The sequence below is a fragment of the Vipera berus genome, assembly GCF_964194415.1.
Source record: "Vipera berus genome assembly, chromosome: 1".
Lineage (NCBI taxonomy): Eukaryota > Metazoa > Chordata > Lepidosauria > Squamata > Viperidae > Vipera > Vipera berus.
The window spans coordinates 357,053,130-357,073,680 of record NC_138202.1 but is presented as its reverse complement, the minus strand read 5'-3'; the positions used below and the strand labels follow the sequence as shown (position 1 = coordinate 357,073,680).

At 44.3% G+C, this 20,551-nt stretch overlaps 1 protein-coding gene across 2 annotated transcripts in view; it reads right to left on the bottom strand.

The window, feature by feature from the left end:
- The window catches only part of LOC308679496 (amyloid protein-binding protein 2), an 86,864-nt gene that overhangs the window by 11,702 nt on the left and 54,611 nt on the right, over positions 1–20,551 (bottom strand). The window contains exons 11-13 of one of the 2 annotated variants that reach the window (XR_014028785.1): positions 19,901–20,091; positions 18,156–18,321; positions 14,372–15,623 (exon numbers count right to left, since the gene is read on the bottom strand). Coding sequence is in view for 1 of the 2 variants with exons in the window: in XM_081346696.1 (XP_081202822.1) it covers positions 15,370–15,623; positions 18,156–18,321; positions 19,901–20,091 (611 nt within the window). In the remaining variant the exon portion in view is untranslated. Of the gene's footprint in view, positions 1–14,097; positions 15,624–18,155; positions 18,322–19,900; positions 20,092–20,551 lie in introns of those variants that run through there. The other variant, XM_081346696.1, reaches the window with a different exon arrangement.

Below are 20,551 nucleotides of genomic sequence, written 5' to 3'. Positions count from 1 at the left end.
CCAGAATTCCCCAGTCAGAAGGCTTTAAGATGGATAAACCTCCATTCCCAGAATTCCCCAGCCAGCATGCTTTAAGATAGGTGGTCTCCAACTCCCAGAATTCCCTGGCCATCATATTTTAAGGTGTAGACTTCAGCTCCCAGAATTCCACAGCATAATCATACTGGCTGTGGAATTCTGGGAGTTGAAGTCCACACCTCTTAAAATTGCCCAGAGGTCTAAAATAATACTCTAAAATAATAGTCAAGCATGACTTCAGGAAATCTATCTAGGCAGCAAACCACAGAAACTATTTTTCATTTCTTTTTTTTTTTGCAACTTCTCTGCATCTTCTCTTCCCAAGTGCAAGGAATATTTGAAACCTTTTAGAAAGTTCCTTCGGAGGCTGAACTTCCCGAAAGATTACCCGAAGGAAAGAAAGCTAATTTGCACCAGAAAAAATCTCACCATCGTTGGGGACCATATTAATATGTTTCTTCAGCATTACTGCAAAACCTGGGAACTGAAACACTGGAAAAAGTAAGGAAATAACTTTTCCTTTGTAGAAACTGTTAGCAGTAAATCAACAATAAGTTTTTTAGTCCGGTGTGCCCTTTGCTAAAATAGGATTTGGGTCGGAAAGGCAGATGAATATCTCTTTATGTATAAGTAAAGGATAGGTCTCCCACAGGGTCATGGTGAGAAGACCCTTAGAAAAGGGAGAAATCCCTTTATATATATCACTGTTTTTCAAGTTGGTTCACTTGAAGATGCCTGGACAGCAACTCCCAGAATTCCCCAGCCAGATATATACGGCTGTTATATACGGTTATATACGGTTCAGACATATTGGTTTTGGAGTTCTCTCACTGGCTAGCATCATTTGAGTCCACAGGTTTCTAGAGAGCATGCTCAGTAACTGTGTTTCATGTAGCTGTTTAGAATAACACAATGAGTTGGAACGGGTCTTGGAGGTCATCTAGTCCAACCCCCTGCTCAGGCAGGAAAACCTATACCATTCTGGATAAAAGGCTGTCCGATCTCTTCTTGAAAGCCTCCAGTGTTGGAGCACCCACAACTTCTGAAGGCAAGCCCTTCCACTGATTAATTGTTCTCACTGTCAGGAAATTTCTCCTTAGTTGTCAGTGTGGAAACCGGTCATAAGTAATTTCAACCCGTCACTAAATGAATGGTTGTACGTCGAGGACCTGTTGTAAAATGCTATCCCTCTCCTTTTCAGAATGCTGTGGAGGTTTGTCTCCCTCTTCTCATCCTACGATGAGAAGCAGCTGTATAAACTGTACCGATACAGCAAGACAGACCAATTCACCAAATTCCTGGTAAGGATTATATTTCCAGAGGTGTGAGCAGGGGGATTTCCCAAAAGTCCAATGGGAGGGGCCAAAGACAATCGAAGCCACACCCCTTCCGATGTGACTCACTCCTGGGGAAAATGGGGCAGGATAGCAGTCAGGCGATTGCGGCCATTTTGACTTTTTTGACCCAGCCGGCATTCTTAGGGACACTCTTATCTTCTCACCTCACTCAGGAAGTTTGATTATGAGCCATCCTTGATTCTTTTAAGAAGCACATTTAAGCTGACAAAGTTTTAGTAAAATGCTGCCTTGGTAAATTAATCTCTGGGACTCTGAGTTGGCTATTTTTTTTTTGTCGTATATCGAAAGAGGGCTCTCCAAAATGGGGGGGGTTCTTCCCCAAATGGCAGCCATCTTGTAATGTCTGACCACAACTGTCCCCAAAATTTCTATTGCTAAGCCAGACAAGTGAGTTTTGCCCCATTTTATGACCTTCCTGGCAACCGTTGTTAAATGAATCACTGCAGTTGTTAAATGAACCATGTGGTTGTTAAGTGAACCTGGCTTCCCCAATGACTTTGCTTCCCAGAAGCGGCCTAGAAAGTTTGCAAGTGGTGATTAAGTAACCCTAGGCCCCTTCGACCGTCCTAAATACAGGCTCTGTGGCCAAGTGCCTGAATTTTGCATCCGTCATAAGTGTGAGGACTAGCTATAAGTCACTTTTTTCAGGGCCTTTGTAACTTTGAACAGCGACTAAACGAAAGGTTGTAACTCAAGGACTACCTGTACTGCATCAAATTTGAAAAAAAAAAAACCAAAACATTAGTTTTGGCCTTTATACAAACCCAGCCAGTTGTGGTATATTTCACAAAGTATGGCTTAGGCAGGGCAGAGGTGGGCAACCTTGGCTCTTTTATGACTCGTGGACTTCACCTCCCAGAATTCCTGAGCCAGCCATGCTGAGGAGAAATAGAGAGGTTTCTATGCTGAGCCATGCTGGCTCAGGAATTCTGGGAGTTGAAGTCCACGAGTCGTAAAAGAGTCAAGGTTGCCTACCCCTGGCTTAGCCAGTTTTGCTGTGTAAGGCCTAGTTCAGGGGTCTCCAAACTTGGCAACTTTAAGACTTGTGGACTTCAACTCCCAGAATTCCTGAGCCAGCCATGCTGAGGAGAAATGGAGAGGTTTCCATGCTGAGCTATATGGGCTCAGGAATTCTGGCAGTTGAAGTCCACGAGTCATAAAAGAGCCAAGGTTGCCTACCCCTGGCTTAGGGTGAAGGTGGAACTCAATGCAACGCTGAAATCTCCCTGAGTCGCTTTTTTCAATGCTGTTTTTGTGACTTTGAACCATCGCTAAATGAACCGTTGTAAGTCGAGGACTGCCTGCATGGAATTCAGCTGTGGAAACAGTTGAAATCTGCAGTTTAGAGTGTTGCAATGTGGCTTTCCTTTTTTTTAAAAGTAAGCCCAGGAGCTTGTACATTAAACAAAAAGTATTTTGCAGGAAAATACGTAAGATTTAGGCAAGGAAAAAAAATCATCAAAAAGAAATAGTGCTCCCCAAGTTCCTTTGAAAGGGTTCCCTTAGCTCTGTTTCGCTCAAAAACTGCTCCCCATTGCCAGCCACGGCCCTCTGCCTCTTTTTTCTGTGGCTGAATTGCAGAAAGCCTATTGCCGCTTGGAACACGCCGACGTGACCAGCCTTCCCAGTAACAAAAAACTGACAAAGCTGCGTGATCGGTGGAGGCTCGCAGGTTGCGGGATGAAGATGAAGGAATGGAAAGAATATTTGCACTCAATGCCAGAAAGCGGTGATTTCCCAGAAGGAAACGTGCCTGGAGAAAGGTAAAGAGTTTGTCCAGGGGTTAAGGCATCAGGCTAGAAAGTGGGAGATCGTGAGTTCAAATTCTGCCTTAAGCATGAAAGCCGGCTAGATGACTTTGGGCTAATCACTGGGAGACAGTGAGTTCTTGTCATGCCTTAGGCAGGAACGCCATCTCGGTATTTTGGACCAATCACCAGGAGACGGTGAGTTCTAGTCCCACCTTGGGCATGAAAGCCATTTGGGGGTCTTTGAGCCAATCACCAGGAGACAGTGAGTTCTAGTCCCACCTTGGGCATGAAAGCCATTTGGGGGTCCTTGAGCCAATCACCAGGAGACGGTGAGTTCTAGTCCCACCTTGGGCATGAAAGCCATTTGGGGGTCTTTAAGCCAATCACCAGGAGACAGTGAGTTCTAGTCCCACCTTGGGCATGAAAGCCATTTGGGGGTCCTTGAGCCAATCACCAGGAGACGGTGAGTTGTAGTCCCACCTTGGACATGAAAGCCATTTGGGGGTCTTTGAGCCAATCACCAGGAGACGGTGAGTTCTAGTCCCACCTTGGGCATGAAAGCCATTTTGGGGTATTTGAGCCAATCACCAGGAGACGGTGAGTTGTAGTCCCACCTTGGACATGAAAGCCATTTGGGGGTCTTTGAGCCAATCACCAGGAGATGGTGAGTTCTAGTCCCACCTTGGGCATGAAAGCCATTTGGGGGTCTTTGAGCCAATCACCAGGAGACAGTGAGTTCTAGTCCTGCCTTAGTGATGAAAGCCAGCTATCAAGGTCACATGAAGTGTTAATACCACTTTACAAGGCCTTGGTACGGCCACACTTGGAATACTCCATCCAGTTTTGGTCACCACAATATAAAAAAGATGTTGAGACTCTAGAAAAAGTGCAGAGAAGAGCAACAAAGATAATTAGGGGACTGGTAGCTACAACATATAAGGAACGGTTGCAAGAAGTGGGTGAAAAGAAGGACTTGGGGTGACATGATAGCAATCCAATATTTGAGGGGCTGCCTCAAAGAAAAGGGGGTCAAGCTATTCTCCAAAGTACCTGAAGGGAGAACAAGAAGCAACGGATGGAAACTAATCATGGAGAGAAGCAACCTAAGGAGAAATTTCCTAGTAATTAGAACAATCAGTGGAATGGCTTGCTTCCAGAAGTTGTGAATACTCCAGTACTGGAGGTTTTTAAGAAGAGACTGGACAACCATTTGTCTGGAATGGTGTAGGGTCTCCTGCTTGAGCAGGGGGTTGGACTAGAAGACCTCCAAGGTCCCTTCCAACTCTTGTTATTCTGTTATTTTGATTCATGGGGCTGGACAGACTTAACTCCCTCAACCATCCGTCATACGATTTAGCCTCCAGACTCTTCCTCATCTTTGTTGCTCTTCTCTGCACACTTTCTAGGGCGGAGGTCCCCAACCTTTTGGGCACCAGGGACCGGTTCTGTGGAGAAAGGTTTTTCCGCAGACCGGAGTGTGCGTGGTTTTGTGTATTGCCTGCATCCCACAGATGGGACTTTGCTTGTTTGTGGGGATCGGTTGCTGGCATGCCGCGGCCCGGTACTGGTCCATGGACCAGGGGGTTGGGGACCCCTGTTCCAAAGGTCTCAGCATCTTTTCTGTACCACAGTGACCAGACTTGGATGCACTGTTCCAGGATCCTAGCGAGGTCTAAAGAGGTATCTCTTTCAAAATTTGCAGAGGTTTTCATGTCGTTCCCTCAGGTGCTCAACGGCCCAAGACAAAGAGGTTGTATCCCAACACTGTGGCACGTGCTACGTTTCTGCTCCTCTTTCTGTTACTACCAATGAAGAAACAGACAGCTCTTCATCATCAAATCCCTATTAAAGACAGACCGTGGAGAAGGACAGCTTTTTTTTAAAAAAAAAAAAGTTCATTAAGTAAGAATTCAGACCGTTGGGACTACTTTACGTCAACTCTTTTGAATTCCTGAAGGCACTCATAACTTCAGACTTTTGCAGACATTTAGCAAAATATCCAAGATCCACTTCCTATGGAGTGTTTACAGCAATGTGCATTAAATTTAGCGTCTGCGGGGCAAAACCTGCTTTTTCCAATTATTATTTGGAAGAGGTTGCAAAACCCTGGGGTGGGAGGAGTCAAGGAGAGAAGCAACCTAGAACTAAGGAGAAACTTCCTGACAGTGAGAACAATTAACCAGTGGAACAACCTGCCTCCAGAAGCTGTGGATGCTCCAACACTGGAAGTTTTTAAGAAGAGACGGGACAGCCATTTGTCTGAAATGGTATAGGGTTTCCTGCCTGAGCAGGGGGTTGGACTAGATGACCTCCAAGATCCCTTCCAACTTTTATTATTACTATTATTACTATTACGTTTGGCCCATCCCACTTGCTCCAATGGTAAAGGCCTTCTGAAACAGAGGCATTCAGGGAGATGTGCTTGTCTATATGGGCAGTCCCCAACTTATGACCATCATTAAGCCCCAAATTTCTCTCCAGACCTTTTGCTCCATTTTAGGACCTTTCTCTTCCATGGCTGTGAAGTGAATCGGTCCAACTGATTAAGTTAGTTACACCGGTTGTGAAGCGAATCTGGTTTCCCCATTGACTGAAGGTCTTAAAAGGGGATCCACGTGACCTTTGGGACACAGCAACGCTCACAAAACACGAACCAGTTGCCAAGCATCTGGATTCTGATCACGTGATCCTGGAGAATGCTGCACAGGTCGTTCACTGTGAAAAAAACGGTCACAGGATGCATTTTTCAGTGCCGGCGTAACCTTGAACGGGTCACTAAACAAACTGCTGTAGGTCGGGGGGGGGGGATTTCCTGTAAATTGGGAAGATGCGTCATCACAACCGAAAGTTCATCCATTCTGAACACACACATGCAAAGGTTGTGAAGGCGCACCATCTTGCATATTTGGATGCCCTGAAAAGAAGCCTCAAAGAAAAACATGAAAAACCCGTTTCCTTCTCTTCGTTTTTTTCTCCTGCCCCTCGAAAGAAATAGTAAATCTTATGAAAGATCAGCAGCTTAGTTGGGTCAGAGGGTCGTCCTCAGTGAATGAAGCCGCAGGCTCAGCCGATCCGTTGACCTCGAAGTGTACGAGAGACCTGGGAGCTGCCAACTTTTTTCTAGATCCCCAAATGCTCCACAAGTCACGTGAAGAATAGTTCACAATAGATTTATCATTAAAACAGAAACGTTTCAAGTTCATTTAGTCTTTTTCCGGAGGACTTTTGTCTTTCCACTGAGGGACCCTTGGTGCTTCTCTGAGCTTGTTTTCTTGCAGACGTTTCATGGCCCAACTAAGGGAATACCATCAGTGCTATAACGTAGTGAGAGCTAACCCCACTCGCTTTTTATCACTGATGACGTTCCCTAGTTGGGTAACAAAACGTCTGCAAGAAAACCACCAAGCTCAGAAAGCACCAAGGACCCCACAGTCCTCCTCCTCTGTTGTGATTCAGGGTCAGCCTGTGGGTTCGGCAGTTGGGTCGGACGACTCAGAGGAGGAGGAGGGGGGTGTTGAAGATCTTGCTGATGAGAGCCCTCAGCCAGGCCCCTCCCACTTGGTCACCACGGAGACCCAGCTGTGTGAGCCTGACAGCGTGGATGAAGATGACCCACAGCTGGCCCTGTTCAAGGACGCCCGACGCAGGAGGCAGTCAATTAGGAGTAAACAGCGGAAGGCAATGGGGCTCCTCGGAAGGAGGCAGAGAGAAGCCACGCCCTGAACTCTATATAAGGGGAATGTGTGGGAGGGCTGGTTTGCTGAAGGCAACCACTTGGATAGTTCCTGTTTCTTAAAGCTCCTGTTTCTTGGTTTGTCTTGTTCCGTTTGTTTTTGTAGTAATAAATTTGGCAGGCGTAATTCCAGCCTCTTGCCTTCTTGTAAAAGGGGTTGTCCCTGCCTTTTCTGCAGGGCCGGTAGCAGGCTGGTACAGAACATCCTCCTACTTCTCCTCCACTCTGCAATCCCCACTCCCTTCTAGTTCTGATGACATTACCTAGCTGGGTCATGAAACGTCTGCAAGAAAACCACCCAGCTCACAGAGCAGCAAGGACACTTGTGTTCAACCATGAGCTATAAATATTATCTCCTCCCGGTGTCTTCCTGATCAGCCAAATATCACACCCACACACGTTGCAGGAACACTATATTTATTAAGTCAATAGTTCATTTTAGCAATACAATTACAGAATATCACCATGTTGGTTACAAACATACTCAGGATGGTTGGATGTGTACAAAGAATAAAATTCAAGCACGGCGGTCGGGCGTGGCATCAGATACAAAAAAAGGAACGGGATGGCCAAGGATGATCAAAACGTCTTCATATAAGTAACAGTGGCACAGAAAAAGATGGAAGGGATTCAGAATTAAGAGACGCTGGGGTGGTGTGACTCAGCTTTCAGCTGGTTGGTTTCCAACAACATTGCTTAACATTATGTACATATTTTAATCCCCTATTAAGATCCATGGAGTATTAAAAAATAATAGTAGTGAAACCGGTAATATTAAATAAAAATTCAACATCCCCAACAACCCCCCAACCCCAAGTAGTAATGCTAAAGTTTTTCCTCTGTTTTAAAATCTTACTTTCATGGCAACATAGCTCATATCAAGGAATATGCATACAAAGGAAAGCTGGGGGTGGGGTGGGGTGGGGGTGGGGGTGCAGGATGGTTACACACACGGTACCTGTGAGGGTTAGTGACCCAACACTGAAAAAAAACCTGGATGTCGAAACACCAAGTTTCTAGATATCTCTATATATTTATATAGCATATATATAATTTTTCCATCTTATTTTTTTTTAAATGTCTTCAAACCAAAGAAATCTGCACTTAAAAACAACGCACTAAGGCCTCTTCATGCTATTAGGATACCTACAATTGCCGTCATAGAAGTGTATTTGCTAATGAGAATCCGCAAATCGGTTTCACGGAAAAGGGAGGTGGGCTTCGCTGCCTTCAAAACATTCCTGAGTTTGGGGAGGGGGACCAAAAGCACTTGAGCCCCTTCGCTGTCCACAAAGGGACCCCACTGCAAGCACATTTTCGCCACGTGACAATCGCCTTCACCCCTTCTCTATCAATGCAACAGGACACGCAAAGTAGCCAAGATTTATTCCTCCCCACGGCCCAGAGGCAAACCCTGCCGCGGATCAAACTGGTGTCGAAACCCAAAACCAACAAAAATTTTTAAAAAACTATATATTTTTGAAAAAAAAGCCATGAACAAACAAAACATTTCCATTCAGGCTTGAATGTGAAGCCGAGGAACACGACCCAAATCCAGAAATCTCGTTTCCTCTCCCCCGTGCCCAGTAATGTGGCAGCTTTGACCACAAGGGAGAAAAAAATAAAAATAAATCCTTGAGCATCTTCCTAACTGGGTGCGCTGTTGTTGTTTTTGACTGGGAGTGATGGGAACGGTGGTCCAATCCACGCGGAAGGCACCAAGTTTGGAGTGGCTTCGGTGTCTGACGAGAAGGCACGAAGGCTGTGCACTTAAAAAAAAACACCAACCAACCAACAAAAAAAAAACACACAACCCAATTCGGAGGAAATGCTGCAGACGTGAGAATCTGTGGTTCATTCAAGCAACTCTTCTATTATTGTTATTATTATTTTTCTCGGGCTGTTTAAAAAAAAAAGGTCCCACTTTCTGAGTTTGGTAATCAGAAGGTAGTAAAGGAGTCCTTAAAGCAGTTGGCTTTATTTTCAGGAATTATGTTAGCCGCCCGAAGGAAACCCAGATTCCTTTTTAACAGGGAAGCAGAGGCCTTGGAGTTACTTGAGGTCTTCAGCAAGACTCCTCCTCTGAAGTCGACCTCGCTCTAGGAGGCACGGGAAAGAAGCATCCACTGCCGAGTGCCGTCTTTCCACGTCCCGTGGGACGAGGCCGATCTCTGCCAGGCAGGCACGGAGAGCTAAAGGTAGACATGGGTGGCACTGAAAGGCACGGTCCTTAAAGAGCTCGTTGCTCTCCCAACGCCTGGCCATCCTCCTACAGCCAGTCATTTTTATCTGCCCCCCCAAAAACAAACAACCCAGCTGGGACGGGATAGGGGAGAAGGACACGGATGCGAAGGACGCAGTCACAAAGATGTGAAAGGTCCACGGGGAAAATAATGGCAAAGCCCCGAGATCACAGGGTGGCGAAACCTGCGGCAGAGAAAATAAAAAACGGTGCTTCGGGATACCTTTCGATTAAGTCTGGTCGATTCTAGAAGACAACCTTCGGACAGTTTTAGAAGCCCTCTGGGTTTCGGTGAGACTCCCAAGTTGCCTGAAGGAGCCTTTCCCTTTGGCTAGATTGTGCCCTTTGGGTACAGAAGGGAAGAAGTTCAAATTGTGGTCCTAGAAGATCAAGTTCCCTGCTGCGTAGAAGCCACGAAAGGATTTGCACCCTTGGGTGCAAGGGGGAGGTTTTTAAAGCAGTCGCCTCAAAACCGCAAGCAATTCCGTTTCCGGCTCCCTTAAAAGCACAAGGGGAAAATGGATCCTAAGCCACCTGTTGTATGAACCGTCCAGCAGATGTTCCCCCAAATTAAACACAACTTTCTAGGCTCACAAATCAGTTTCCAATCAACAGCTTAAATCCAGAAACAACTCAATCCAGTGGTTCCAACTTAAATTATCCTTCTTATTCTGGCTGCCTGGCTCAGGCATCCGCCCATCAACATCTCTCTGGAACCAAGTCCTCAAAATTCATAAAGGGTTACCACCAAGTGGGGTTAAGGAAGCAGTCTTTGTTTAAATAAGACACAATGAAGAAAGCAGACTGGACGAACAGGATTATCCTATTCTCTTGCTTCATCACCTCCAGCCGGACTTCACGGTAAGGCCCAAATGAAAGAGAAACTAAACAAATGCATTGCCTCCGAAGGAGCCCTAACATCTGAAATGTTCTTTCAAGAGCCATTCAGTTCTTTAAAGCAGCTGCCAAAAGCTCGGGGGGGGGAAATTCTGCAATAATTATAATTTTATGGAAGGAAGGGGGAAAAAGGAACTATCACAGCAGCATGTCATACCTGTGTCCGATTTTTAAGCCTCTACTCTGCTGGTTCCCGTTCCCTTAATAAAGAGGCTCACTCGTCACAATCCTGATCAAATGGGCAAAGAAATTCGAAGTCCCAAAGTGAGTTTTTCAGAATGCCAAAATCCCAAGTTAAAGAAAGGAGCCACTGTTTCCTATTTCACTCCTGGAAAAGAACACTTTGCTTGCATAGGTGCATCTTCATATACTTATTACAGTTTTGACTTATCTCCTAATCAAAGCGCTTCACACGACTGTGCAAAATTATTTCACGACGCATGCTCTCGGTAGCAAGGAGAAGGGGAAAAATCCTGGGATTTGCAAAAAAAAAAAAAAAATCACTTCCAAAAGGTGTAACAACTGGAATTTCTCTGTATGCAATGTTTTAATTGGACTAGACTTGAATACCCAGCCTTGAATTTCTCAGCCTTTAATTAACAGCCCACGTCTGAAGTTCGGTATTAGTTCAACACAACCGCACAGATTTTTGCTAGTTTTTGCCACTTCCTAGTTTTCAATGGGTACCGTGGCACGCTGGCATGGTACCCATTGGTGAGACGCGCTGGTGACTCTGAAGTTAAGACCTACATCCTCACTTTTATACTTTACAAGAATTATTCTTCTGCTGCTCCCAGTTGTGCTATAGATCCGGGGGGGGGGGGGAGAGTGTGTGTCTCCAAATTTGGCAACTTTTAAGACTGGTGGACTTCAACTCCCAGAATTCCTCATGGCTAGCTGGGGAATTCTGGGAGTTGAAGTCCGCAAGTCTTAAGTTGCTAGGTTTAGAGCAGGGGTAGGCAAGCTCGGTTCTTTTATGATTCATGGACTTCAACTTAATTCTGGGAGAACCGAGGTTGCCTACCCCTGGTTTAGAGCGCCCTGTTCTAGATAAAAGCTTACTGGGATTTCTGAGTAGGTGAAGGGAAAGGGGAAGGGGGGGGGGAAATCATTTTTGCTAAATTACTTTAACTGCCAGGATGTTGGGGGTTGGAGGAACAGTTTAGATGAATAATTCCTCTCAATTACTGTCTCCCAAACTTCACAACTGGCTCCTGGTGGTGCCATTCTGCGTGATCCACTGAGTAATGCAATTTGGATCTTCTACTTTAGTTATACCTATCCGTGATGTAAAACAAGTGATCTGGACCAGAAAATAAATGTTGGTATCCTTGGCAACATCTGCACATGAGCTGGCATTGAAAGGACAACCCAGCTCGAAAACATCAGCTAAGGAAATTACTCACCCGTGTTCCCAGTCCTGTCTTTCTAGCAGCCAAAGCTTGAAAAGGATTGTCTTGTGAATTTTGCCGCTTCTCCTTCTGATTTTGAGTTCAAGCTATCCATTGATCCACTCCCCGCCCCCACTCCCCCAGTTTTATTTGCAATCGCAGGAAAAGAGAAAGCAACCACAGCCAATTTCCCTACCACATCACCTCCAGTGACCAACAATAACGGGGAGGGTAGGGGTGGGGGAGGACGATGATGGGACGAAGATTCAGGGAGACATTTTGGAATTAACTTGCTCGACATCACCAAAAAAAAAATTTTTTTTCTGTAGCTGTAGCAAGCAAGGCTTTTACCGAAACAGCAGAGGAATTGGGAGCAGCCTACTCCGAGGAATTCAGAAACGATTGGGGGAAGTCGAGCATCTTTGCACGCTTCTATTTGGCTGTGAGAATGTAGCATGACATGATTTTTCAAAAATAAAGGGTCCTAAAAAGCCAGCATCTGGGAGCTCGGTTCAGATAACATGCCACCAACACGGGTCCGTCTGATTCCGCAATGAAAAGTTTGGGAGGATGGAGCTAGAATTGGACCATCCAACTCTGAAGAAAAAAAAAGATCTTTCTCTATAAAGTTCAAGAATGTTTCCTGTGTTTTCCCTGCAGATGGGGGTGGGGTGGGGGGAGGTATTTCTTTGGGGTCCTGTCCTCCCCTTTTTTTTCCCTAGTTAACCGGAACGGCTAGGCCGATGCAACATGCCAGCACAAAACACATAATTGATTTCATTTCATTTTCCCTTCTGGGATTTCGATCAACTAAATGCAACCGAGAATATAACCGACATGATTTAGGAAACAAGGCAGCTTTTGCACGAGAGGAGATGGGGAAGAAAGAACGGGGTTTTTGAAAGCTACGACGACGGGGAATAATAACGCAATGTGAAATGTTTACGCTGCCACGCTGATGGAGAATTCCACTTAAGGACAAAAATTAACCGTGGGAGTTGAAAGGGCCAGGGGAAGCCCAAAGCAAAGAAATATCCAGACAAGCTAGCCAACTGCTTCGTTCCTAAAACAGTGAACCTCTCAGAGATATATCCGACTAGAAGACCGGGGGGGGGGGGGGAACAGCCTCAAAATATTAACAGCTCCCATACAGCTGCCTGCAAACAGGACTGAAGATCTGCAACTTCTTACTAGAGACCCCAGCCCAGGTGGAGGTTGGTGGTTTGCACCTGTCCTCCCTGCTCCAAATCTTTTGGGCACAGCCCCAAGGCAAGCAGAATTTCTGACTGCTGACGTTCACCTCCCAAAACCCTTTTCAAGGGCCCGATCCCGATCTCAAGATGCCATTCTCCCAAAACCAACGCTCAACTCTCTTTTCTAAGTATGTTTTTGCCCCCGGTCTGTCCCCCCCCCCCCGCATAAAAACTTGCCTCCAAACTTTTCATCAAAGAATTACAAGATGCCCCACCTCTGAGAAAGAAAGAAAGAAAGAAAGAAAGAAAGAAAGAAAGAAAGAAAGAAAGAAAGAAAGAAAGAAAGAAAGAAAAAAGAAAGAAAGAAAGAAAGAAAGAAAGAAAGAAAGAAAGAAAGAAAGAAAGAAAGAAAGAAAGAAAGAAAGAAAGAAAGAAAGAAAGAAAGAAAGAAAGAAAGAAAGAAAGAAAAGAAATTATTGATGGTGGAGAAAGAAAGAAAGAAAGAAAGAAAGAAAGAAAGAAAGAAAGAAAGAAAGAAAGAAAGAAAGAAAGAAAGAAAGAAAGAAGAAAGAAATTCTTAAAAGGCACTAGTTCAAAATAAAAAGGACTGTCCTGCAATATTCTACTTTAAAAGCCAATGGTATTGCTATATTTGGGATAAAGAGGAATATATAAAGCCAGTCATTGCTATTCTTTGAGCAATCCATGACTTTAAGAACAGACATGCAGATTTTTCATTCCCCCCCCAAAAAAATTAAAACAGTAAATAAAATTCACTCCAAACCGTAGAGGTGCTTTCCGCTGGCCAAAAGCTCTTTCCCCGGCAGCTGATAAGAACCCCTGAAAATAGGGGCGGCTACCCATCAATACTTTTAATATACAGAGACAATATCAGCGTCTCCATATTAAAAACTGAGGTAACAGCAAGGTTTTTTTGCTTCTCTCCTTTCCAAACTGGGCCCAGACCCCACCCCCAGGTCTTTCAAAATTTCAATTATTACCCCAACATTTAAAAGACAGTTCATCTAAAAGAAAAAAGGCAACCCCATCCTCAAATTAAGACAAGCTAGTGAGACAGGCATTAACGCTTTAAAAAAAAGAAGAAGAAGAAGAAGAAGTGACAAGCATTTAAAAATGAAGTTAAGGAAATCAGGTTGTGGTCGTTTGTTCGGTGTTAAAAATAAATAAATAAATGAGGCTTAAAAACACAAAGGGAAGCGAAAGAGACCGCGACTGCCTTGCTGTGCTTTTTTTTTTTCCTTCTTCTTCTTTGGATATTATTTCAGTGACCCCCTACAAAGTATAAAAAGAACGGTCGTCTCCAATATAAAACATAAAAATAAAATAAAATAAATCCAGATGCTTTTTAGGAGAAGGAAAAAAAAAAGAACTAGCACAAGCAAGTTGCGGCCTTCAGAGACAGCCTATTTTGAAAAGGCAGAAGGGATGGATGGAGAAGCATTTCTAAAAGTTTTGTTTATGCAAAATATCACTTAGCGTGTAATCCGTAATAGTTTAAAAGGCATTTACATTGCAACGGCTAAAAATGGTGGAAGCTACTAATATAATTCTCTGCTCCGTCTACCACGTTTGGGGCAGTGTTGAAAAATGCATCCTTAATTTTTTTTTTTTTTTTTGAAGGGCAGGCTGGTCCACTTTAAATTATCCTGGTCCTGTCACACACACACACACACACAAAAACCCCAGAATAAACCAAATACAACGCTTTGCCTATTACGGGAAGAAAGCAAATGGAGGCAAAGGGGGTTTATTTTGGAGAGCTCTCACCACGGTTTGGCGAACCCACTGGTCCAGTTCACACTCTTCTCGAAAGAGCTGTTCACAGACATGGATTCCTTCTTCAAAGAAATCTCGGTAGCTTTCAGGTAGTGCAAAGTGAGAAGGGATAAAAAAAACCTTCCCAGCTTTCTTCTGTACACACGTGCAGGTTTTCCGCTTCTCAAATCGTTTTTCAACGATCCCAACGGTGGAGAAATCTGGATGCAGAGGACAAGAAGGGTTTAGGAGCAAGCTTGGCCGGGCAAGGACTTCCTTAAGCCGTCTAGTTCCGACACGGTGAGTCAACAGCCGATCGCCTTTGCCGGGTGAACCCAAGGAAAGACGTTTCCGACGGAGGCTACACACAAGTTCTCGTCCTATTTTATTTTTATTTATTCCCCCTTTGCATCCAGTTTCTTCAGGGCCCTAATACTGAATTAAAGATTTTCTCCGTTTACTGAAGAAAAGAAATAATCTTGTTTTACATAACCGGCACCTTTTTTTCCTCAATTAAGAATGCAACTCTTTAAAAACTGTTAAATGGTTTTATTTCTCTCTAGTCTTCGCAGCGATTTCTTGTAAAGTGGCTTTTTAGAACAAAAAAAAAATTAGAAATTATCAGAGATCTTCCCCCCCCCAAACGCGCACATGCTTGTGTGTACGTGTCTGTGAACCACACACGTGCGCGTACACAAACACACACATCTTGAACCCGAACAAAATATGCTGTGCTTATGCTCAAGCATTTAGCACCTGTCCGGCTTAATGGTCACTCCATCAAAAGTTGACGTCATCTCCCAAAATGGGATTTTTCTGGACTGGACCAGTGTTTCAATGCAAATTATTATTATTATTATTATTTTTTAAACAGCTCCGGGAAAGGAGGGTTGGAAAAAGAAAATATATATATATATATATGGTTTCGAATTTCACAGTATGACTTTTCCCGTGTAAATTTAGGGGAAAACCAAGAAGGAAACAAGAATTGGTAAAATTGACCAAGTTCCTTAGCAAATGGGTCCTTCGACGGTCTGAGACATCAGGAAAGTCTGGACGACTTGTTCAGTTGATTGAAGACTGGTGCTGACATCCTCCAGGGCATCTGTGACTGAAAACTGCCGATCCCGCAATCTGTTCCAGTTGGCTAAGATATTGTGGTATTCAAATACTTTCTCATAGTTGCCAATGGAGTTGTACAGTTTAATGAGGCCCCTGTAGTCGTACTCTAGTCCACTGTAACCTTCCCCAAAAAGCTTTTTTCCTAAAACAACAAAATTGGAAAAACCGAGAACAATATTAAAGGCTGCCATGTTAAAAGTGTAATTTCTGCATTTTAAAATTGTAGATACGGAAATAATTTTTTTTTTTTAAAAAAAAAACTAGAATATTTTTTTTCCGGGGTACGAATAAATGGTTCTCGAAACGGAACTCTTCAGATTCTTTCAAGGAAGTTTGGACTTATAAAAAGAATAATCCACTGGGGGTGGAAGGAGAGAGGAAGAGGCGGGGATCCTGGAAGAACTCCAAAGTTTCTTTTTCCTGGGAAGATGTCGTCATCTCCAACGATTACTAAAATAGCTTAACTATTTGCTCCAAACCCTCCATGATTCTTCCTGCTTTCTTTCTTCAAAGGGAATTTATATTAATTAATGATCTTAATTACATCCAACGATTAAACAGTTAGTAATTTAGGTCTAAATTATAAATCAGGGATCCTACTTTAAATACCTTAAAACACAATAACCAGGAGGATCTCCCAACAGGCTTGCTTGAACTGGCTATAAAAATCTGTCTGTCTATCTAGCCATCCATCCATTTACTATCTATCTATCTATCTATCTATCTATCTATCTATCTATCTATCTATCTATCTATCTATCTATCTATCTATCTATCTATCTACAGTTGCAAGAAAAAGTATGTGAACCCTTTGGGATTACATGGAGTTTTGCATGAATTGGCCATAAAATGCGCTCTAAACATCATGTAGGTCACAACAATAGAAAAACACAGTCTGCTTAAAATAATACTACACAAACATTAGCTCTTGTCATGTTTTAATTGAACATAACATGTAAACATTCACAGTGCAGGGTGGAAAAAGTATGTGAACCCCTAGCCTAATGACTTCTCCAAGAGCTAATTGGAGCCAAGGAGTGAGCCAACCTTGACTCCAATCAGTGTGATGATATTGGATGCGTTGCTGACAGCTGTCCTGCCCTTTAAAATCACACACCTGTTTTGGGTTTACTGGTCTCAAGAAGCACTGTCTGATGTGAACCATGCCTCGCAGAAAAGAGCTGTCAGAAGACCTACGATCAAGAATTGTTGATTTGCATGAATCTGGAAAGGGTTACAAAAGTATCTCCAAAAGCCTTGATGTTCATGTGTCCATGGTAAGACAGACCGTCTACAAATGGAGAAAGTTTAGCACTGTTGCTACTCTCCCTAGGCGTGGTCGTCCTGTAAAAATGACTGCAAGAGCACAGAGCATAATGCTTAATGAGGTAAAGAAGAATCCTAGTGTCAGCTAAAGACCTACAGAAATCTCTGGCACATGCTAGCATTTTTGTTGACACATCTACAATAAGGAAAACATTAAACAAGAATGGAGTACATGGGAGGACACCACGGAGGAAGCCATTGCTGTCCAAAAAAAATATTGCAGCACGTTTGAAGTTTGCAAAAGAGCACCTGGATATTCCACAGCACTACTGGCAAAATATACTGTGGACAGATGAAACCAAAATTGAGTTGTTTGGGAAAAACACACAATGCTATGTGTGGAGAAAAAAAGGCACAGCATACCAACATCAAAACTTCATCCCCACTGTAAAACATGGCGGAGGGAGCATCATGGCTTGGGGCTGCTTTGCTGCCTCAGGGCCTGGACGGATTGTTGTCATTGATGGGAAAATGAATTCCAGAGTTTATCAGGACATTTTGCAGGAAAACGTACGACTATCTGTCTGCCAACTGAAGCTCCGCAGAGGATGGGTGATGCAACAGGACAATGACCCAAAGCATACAAGTAATTCAACAAAACAATGGCTTCAACAGAACAGAATACGCCTTCTGGAGTGGCCCTGTCAGAGTCCTGACCTCAACCCGATTGAAATGCTGCGGCATGACCTTAAGAGAGCGATTCACACCAGACATCCCAAGAATATTGCTACCCTGAAACAGTTTTGTGCAGAGGAGTGGTCCAAAATTACTCCAGATCGTTGTGCAGGTCTGATCTGCAACTACAGGAAACGTTTGGTTGAGGTTATTGCTGCCAAAGGAGGGTCAACCAGTTCTTAAGTCCAAAGGTTCACATACTTTTTCCACCCTGAACTGTGAATGTTTCCATCTTATGTTCAATTAAAACATGACAACAGCTAATGTTTGTGTAGTATTATTTTAAGCAGACTGTGTTTTTCTATTGTTGTGACTTACATGACATTTAGAGCGCATTTTATGGCCAATTCATGCAAAACTCCACGTAATCCCAAAGGGTTCACATACTTTTTCTTGCAACTGTATCTATCTATCTATCTCCATTCATCCACCATCTATTCATCCATCCAGCCACCTATTTACTTATCTACCTATCCATCCACATCTATCTATCTATCTATCTGTCTGTCTGTCTGTCTGTCTGTCCGTCCGTCCGTCTGTCCATCCATCCATCCAATCTATATACAGTATCTATCTGTCTGTCTGTCTATCAATTTTCTATAAATGAGGGTTAAGGAGCATCCAGGGCCCCTGATCTCCACCCTCCTCCCGAACAGTTAAAGAAATGACCCACCAATTGCGATGGATCTCAAATAAAGCTTTTCAGCGTTTTCGTACTGATTCATGTCATAGTTGTAGAGCGAGGCGAGGTGTCCCACCGAAAGAGCGACTTCGTAATCTTCTTGACCAAGCAGCTGCTCCTTGATCTGAATTGCTTTGATGTGCATTTCTTCCGCTTCCTGCAATAGCCAAAATGGTTAAGGTACTGACGCAGGAGTTGTTAATGGCTGTTCCCACCCCCCCGCCATGTCTCTGCCTGCTTGGGAATACAAGCTAATGTTCTTAAAAATCGAAAACAAAAAGCCAAGCTTAAAACTTTTCAGACAAGAGGGCACCTGGGAAATTGGCCGAAGGAAGAACATTGAGATGGATTGGGCTAATTTGGAAGACGTGGTGGAGTGGCTGAATTTGAACCTGCTCCATGCTGGCTGTGAACATCTGTGAAACTTTATTCTATTCTTGGGGATGCTGAAAAAGGTCCCTGTCTAAATTAAGCAGTGAGGTGAAGAGAAGGAAGTAGGAGTACTTAATTCCCATGACCACTACTATTTCTTCCAATCCAGACTTTTTTTAACAGCTGGGTCCATGCTGCCGTTTCAACGATACACCTGCCTCCCTTCTACATAGAGGCAGTCCTCCACTTGCAACCATTCGTTTAGTGACCGGTCGAAGTCACAACGGCACTGAAAAAAGTTGACTCGTGATCATTTTTCACACTTACGACCTTAGCAGCATCCGTGTGGTCACAGGATCAAAACTCAGGTGCTTGTATTTATGACGGCTGCGAGTGTCCTGGGAGTGCCCTTTGGCGACCTTCTGACAAGCAAAGTCAATGGGGAAGCCGGATCCACTTAACAACCATGTGACTAATTTAACAACTGCAGGGATTCATTGAAGAAGTGGCAAAAAAAGGTCGTAAAATGGGGCAAAACTCACTCAATAACTGTCTCACTGAGCAATAGAAATTTTGGGCTCAATTGGAGCCCTAAGTCCAGGACCACCTCTAATTGAGCAGGTTGTTAGCTGACTTATCCTAACACAGGGATAGGCAACCTTGGCTCTTTTATGACTCATGGACTCCACCTCCCAGAATTCCTGAGCCAGGGGGAGGGGAGAGGGAGGGACAGTTGGAGTCCATGAGTCATAAAAGAGCCAAGGTTCCCTATCCCTGTCCTAACATAATATTAACAGGTCTGTCTTATCTAGGGGAGCCATAAAAAAAATCATATGCATTTTTTTAAAAACAAAAAAACAAGAAAGAATAAAAGCGAAGTAGAAGTTATTTTCATGCTCCTTAATTAAAAAAAAACACAAACAAACAGGCAAGGAATGCAGAAAACCTGAACATCAAACCAACCATCTCATTTGTGACCTGTAGTTGTCGTGTGAACAATGAAGTTTCGTAGCTTTGGTGATAGAAAAAAGCAACCCACAAAATTAATTAGCAAATATTATTACAAAGTAATACATTACAAAGAAAATACAGGTAGTCCTTAACTTAAGGCCACTTAGCAACCATTCGAAGTTACGACGAACCCGCCAAAGCTTTTGAACCCCGTTTTGAAGTTACCCCACTGCTCCCCCCTGCAAACGCCTTACTGCATCGTCGGCACTTTGCAAAACTGGCCCGTGCAACGACGACAGCTGTTTGCAGCATCCCGGATGACCGCAATTTGTGATGTTTTTGACTGAAACCAGTCCAGACTACCTGTTTCTTATGACAAAAAGGCCCACTAGCTGCGATGAGGCTGGATTTACCTTGAATTTCCTCATGGACTGATAAAGTCGGCCAAGGTTGCCGTAGTGTTTCGCTGTCTGAACGTTGAATTCCCCAAACGCTTTCTTGGCCAGCTGGAGAGAGGAGAGGTGGAGGTCGTGAGCTTCCTGGAGTAGCCTTTGCTCGGTTTCCTTATTGTGGCAGTCGATGGCAATCTCCTCCAAGATGAGCGCTTTCAAAGGGGGAAACAAAAGGGGCACAAATCTTACCATACGGTTACAGAGAGAGAGAGAGAGAGAGAACAGAGGGGGGGAGAGAGAGGGGGAAAGTGAGGGAGGGGGAGAGAGGGAGGGAGGGGAAAGAGAACAGAGAGAGGGGGAGGGGAGAGGGAGGGAAGGAGGGAGGGAGAGAAGGGAAAGGGAGGGAGAGGGGGAGGGAGGGAAGGAGAGAGGGGAGAGAGAGGGAGGGAGAGAGAACAGAGGGGGGAGAGAGAGGGAGGGAAAGTGAGGGAGGGGGAGAGAGGGAAGGAGGGGAAAGAAAACAGAGAGAGAGGGAGGGGAGAGAGGGAGAGGGAGGGAGGGAGGAGAGAGAGAAGAGGGGGAGGGGAGAGAGGGAGGGGGAGAGGGAGGAAGGGGGAGAGAGAACAGAGAGAGGGGGAGGGGAGAGGGAGGGACAGGGAGGGAGGGAGGGGA